Raw genomic sequence first — 4640 nt, forward strand, 5'->3', positions numbered from 1 at the left:
GGCTTTCACCGAGTTGCAGAAGATTTTGTACCTCCTAACGGGACCCTCCGGCTAATATGGCAGCATTGGTGTGTTGGATCACCTGCACTACGGATGCTGTCAACGCATGACATGGCTACCCGAGTTGGAAAGGTTCGGCTGGCTGAGCTCCAGCGACTGATGCAGTTATAGAAGGCTTACTATCAAACACCGAGCTGCGCCGAGCTAAAAGCTCTACCGACTGATGCTGGCCTTCTGTACGGAGCAGATCAAAGCTCGTCTTCCGTTTTCGTCTGTGTCTAGTAGGGCAGAGAACGAAGATTAGATCATTGTCGTGGAAAACACTGAGCTAGAGAGATGAGCACCCAAACTTACGCTGAAAATGTATATTTCTTTCTTTTTCGAGCTGATCCGCATCGAGTCCCATCGTGCAAATTGCACGATGAATTCTTGAATGATTGCATTCTCGTGAACCCACTAGCTTTTGTGTGCCTGAAATAACTGCATTGGGTGAAATCTTCGTGCACAGTGCACGAGAAATGCATAGAAACCACAAGTTTTACGACGTTTTCCTGACAAGTCTTTATTCTGCTTCAAAACATCTTTTCCCCAGCTTCGTCCGCTTGCTCATTCCGCCTTGCTTCAACACTGCACTCACTTCGCGTGGAAAACTACCGATTTGATACAAAACCAGCGAGCGGCGCAGGCAAATTCAAGAGAATCAGTCGTAAGCACACCCATTCAATTGAGGACAAGCCTGTCGTCAATCCACGCGCCCGCAGTGGTCGCCGCAGTAACTGTGGGCCTGGCCCCGTTCGCGGACGCGGAGTCCGCCACGCCGCAGTCGAACGAGGACGAGGACTCGCTGAGACGTCGTCGGAGGTGAGCCAGGGCTCAGGCCACCGGGACCTGTCGGAGCGGCTGGTGGGTCGTGGCCTGCGACGCCGAGGGCGAGCAGAGCTTCAGCCAGGCCACGGTCGGCGCGGACGTGGTGCTGTGCGTCGCCCGGCGAGGCGAGGCGCGCAGAGAGGCTCAACGGCAGCTCTGAGCAACGCAGCGGCGTCAGGCGCTTCCACGCGCACAGTAGTTCATCCTGGCCGCCAGCTCGCGCCGTTCCGCGCCATGCTGACGGGCGGCATGCGCGCGATCGGCGCGGCGCGACGTGGAGCTGCACGACATGGAGCCACGACCGTGGAGAAGATGCTGCTCTTCGTGTACACGGGCGACGTGGTGCTGGAGCTCGAGATGCTGGGGCTGCTGATCGCGGCCGAGATGTACGAGCTGGAGGCGCTCCGAGTAATGTGCAAGGGCTTCGTGCTCCAGCACGCGCACGGTGTTCTGCGACCCGCAGGTCGTGCAGCTGCCCGAAGATCCTGCTGGAGCTCATCCCGCAGGACGAGCTGCAGATCGGAGCTGGAGCTCATGGAGGCGCTGGTCATGGGGCGACGCGCGTGGCGAACGCGGACAAGCGCTCGGAGACTTGCTGGCGGACATGATGGAGTTCGTGCGCTTCCCACCATGAGCGTCAGCGACCCTACGCAAAAGTCCGGCCGCTGGTGAACGACGGCGTCATCCGAGAGCACCTGCTCACGGAAGCGCTTTTCAACCATCTCAATGGTGGGGTCGCAGACTGGTATCGCAGCCAAGAGGGCCAGCCACGCGCCTCACTGCCTCACTGCGCAGCGGAAGCGCGTTTCATTTACGCAGCACGTCGTTCGAGACCACAGCACAAATGAGATTGGTGAATGAAACTACATGCACCAGCTACCACACACTGCAACTACATGTGGAGGGAGAGTGGACAAGACCGGCAAGGAGAGAAGCTGATGTTATTATTATTAAGCCTTGAGCGCGAAGTTCATGTGCATCCTCCTGCAGCATTTTATGTTTGTTAGTCGTTCACCGTGGGTCATCCTGCTGCTACGCTCCCGGCAACTCCCTCGCAGTATTCAATAAAGTTGCGTCAATAACAATGAAGTATGCGTCGCACAACTTGCTCAGCAGGCGTTCCAGTGCATGGCACCGCATTGTCGTTTGTGCACCGAGAGATTTTTGTCCATGTCTCGCAACTTCACCGTGGCATCATTTGCGTCACTAACCAGCGAACAGAATGCTGCCCGGCACTCGTTACTCGAATCTCCGTCGATATGATTGTGCACCCGTTCAAGGTTTTCCACAACGAAACGTGCAGCGACAGCACTTGGTCGCGTTGATTTCCGCTGTCTTGTGGTGGACTCAGCTGCGCGCTGTACAGTGGCGATTACTTTGCCGACAGATTCCCAGTTCACAGAATCTTGTAGCAAGGTGTCACCGAGGTCGTTTGGTTGACCAGAGGCGCTCACATTGGCTAGCTTCGCAAGCTCATCAACGACGGTCGAGATCTTAATTCGCTTTTGAGGATCCAATGCGCCATCTTCTTGACCAGCTCCATTCACTGTCCTCGCACATCGATGGTCTTGACGGCAAGGTGCCACGTGTGGCGTGGTATTTCACACTTCGGTCACCAACTCGCCAGGGCAAGCAGTGGCGTGAATCTTTGCCCGACTTGCCTGCCTCCACGACTCTTAGTGCCTCCACGACGCACATACCCAAAGAATACATATCCGACGCAAAAGTGGGTGTTGGTCTGTACCGAGTAACTGAGCCACCCGCAAGCGCCTGAAATCGTTTGCCTTGCTCCGCCGCTCGCGACCGAACTAAGACCGAAGTCCGTCACTTCGCTTTCATATCGCCCCGATCACGATGTTGTTTCCTTTCGTCGCCATGCACAACACCACGAGCGTGCAGATACTGAACACCCAGTGTTGCCTCATGCAGCTTCGCCCATATCTCATCGGGTGCTTTGCAAGTAGCTGACTAACGTCCCGTTGTAGCGTACTCGCACACGAAAAATGGTCTTCCAACGTGACAGGCACCAAAGAGCCGGACGACGAGGATGGCTAAGCCAAACCAAATGTCCACTTCACTACGAAACATCATCAACGCTTCTGCTCGCTTCGTGGCGTCATTTTGGGGTTGGCTAGCAGACGGGTCCTCCCATGCAGACAAATTTGACAAGGAAGTCTCAACCGTCCGTTGTGTTCCCCGATTCGGTCAAGATGACTTGTTTTACCACCACATCGGAGTCCAACCACTTGCCTCGCTTCACTTCCAAACCCACCCGTACCCAGACAACTCCACTCATCGATAATCAACTCATACCGGGAATAAACCACTCCGGTGTGAGCTCCGACAAATCATCACTCTGGCTGTGCTGGCAATATCAGCGTATGCTTTCTCCATGACAGCGATTTGTTGAGGCGGTGTACTGTCCACATGATCATCCATCTCTGTTTTAACATTTTCAGAAACGCCGATCTCTCCTCGCTGATTTCAAATCGTTCAATAGAAGAAGATTCTCGCCACGCCGGACACGAACACCTCGATCTGTTCACTGCGCTGTTGCTGCCAACATACTCTCCCCTGTGGATATATCAACTGAATCTCTAGCGATGCCGCGAGAGTTAATACGCCACTGAAACGCGTACATGCTGGTGGTTGTTGCACGAGACGAAGACAAACGCATTATATTGGCCTGTTCGGTGATAGGGTCGTGGTCTGATAAAACCTCAGTCAGCAACGCGCGTAGAATCGTGAACAGTGTCGGGTGGTGGGTTGTCTCCTGCATGCGGTCGTGCATGATCTTGAGCTCGTTAAATGCTCGGCAGTATGTCGGTATTGTCACAGTTTTCCATGATCGCGACAGTTTTGCTCCACGCTTTTGCCAGCTTTCCACAGTCATAATCGTCGAAGGAGGTTGCGGGCTCGAGCTCGGGCTCGGATTCTTTAGAGCCTCTTTGATCGCTAGACGCTCGAGCTCATAGACAACTGACGACAGAGTGGGGCGTTTGTGAGGATCTTGGCGGAACAACGACATGAGATTGAATTCATCGTCAGAGTCAGAGTAGCTCTTCTGGGATCCACTCCATTTTGTGAGTGCCTTCTTATCGGGTATATTACCCAAAGGCATCTTTCCTTCACTACTTCAAATGCACATTCCCAGGGTACACATCCGACTGGAACGATGGTGGATTACCTCGGAGTACTTCAGAGCCTGCCAGCGCATCGACCCAACTACATTTCGAGGGACCCTTGACTTGTCCTTTTCTTCGACCGCTTAACCAAAAAATTTGACAACTTTGCTCATGCCATCGCTTCCGATCAAAATGTTACTGCAGCGAAGATCTCCGTGAACGATTCTCGCTCATGGAGATATTCAAGACCTAACGCTGCATCACGCAGGTATTCCTAACAGTTCGATTTTTTCCTCTGGCAACAACGTCACATGCTCCCAAAGTGACCCTGACTGGCATCTCGCATACAAAGAACTGCAGTTGTGAGCCAGCGTGAATGCCCGTACATTTTGACCACATTGGGGTGCCGCAGGCGCTCATACAGCTGAACCTCGTCGTCGAATGATGGTGTGATGAATCCGGGATGAAGAGCTTCACGACCGCATCAGCATCGACCACTTGGCCTGGAAGTCGCCCCGATGTTACGGTTCTTGCAGAAAACGGTCAGCTCAATCTCTGACGGAGGAATGGACCAGCTTCGACGATGGTCGGGAAAAGGCATAATCCCGCTATTGAGTTTCTCTGCTATCATCGTTACTGAGCGTTGAA

At 53.8% G+C, this 4640-nt stretch overlaps 1 protein-coding gene across 1 annotated transcript; it reads left to right on the forward strand.

Moving 5' to 3' along the window:
• Positions 1–1101: 1101 nt before the first annotated feature.
• IUM83_15312 (uncharacterized protein) lies at positions 1102–1475 on the forward strand (the record flags this gene model as incomplete). Its single annotated transcript, XM_067940116.1, has 2 exons — positions 1102–1253; positions 1331–1475. 2 exons carry the CDS (start codon positions 1102–1104, stop codon positions 1473–1475), a joined length of 297 nt encoding a protein of 98 aa, XP_067794508.1.
• Positions 1476–4640: the final 3165 nt, after the last annotated feature.

This window comes from Phytophthora cinnamomi (genome assembly GCF_018691715.1).
Source record: "Phytophthora cinnamomi strain GKB4 chromosome Unknown Contig24, whole genome shotgun sequence".
In the NCBI taxonomy this organism is placed as follows: domain Eukaryota; phylum Oomycota; class Peronosporomycetes; order Peronosporales; family Peronosporaceae; genus Phytophthora; species Phytophthora cinnamomi.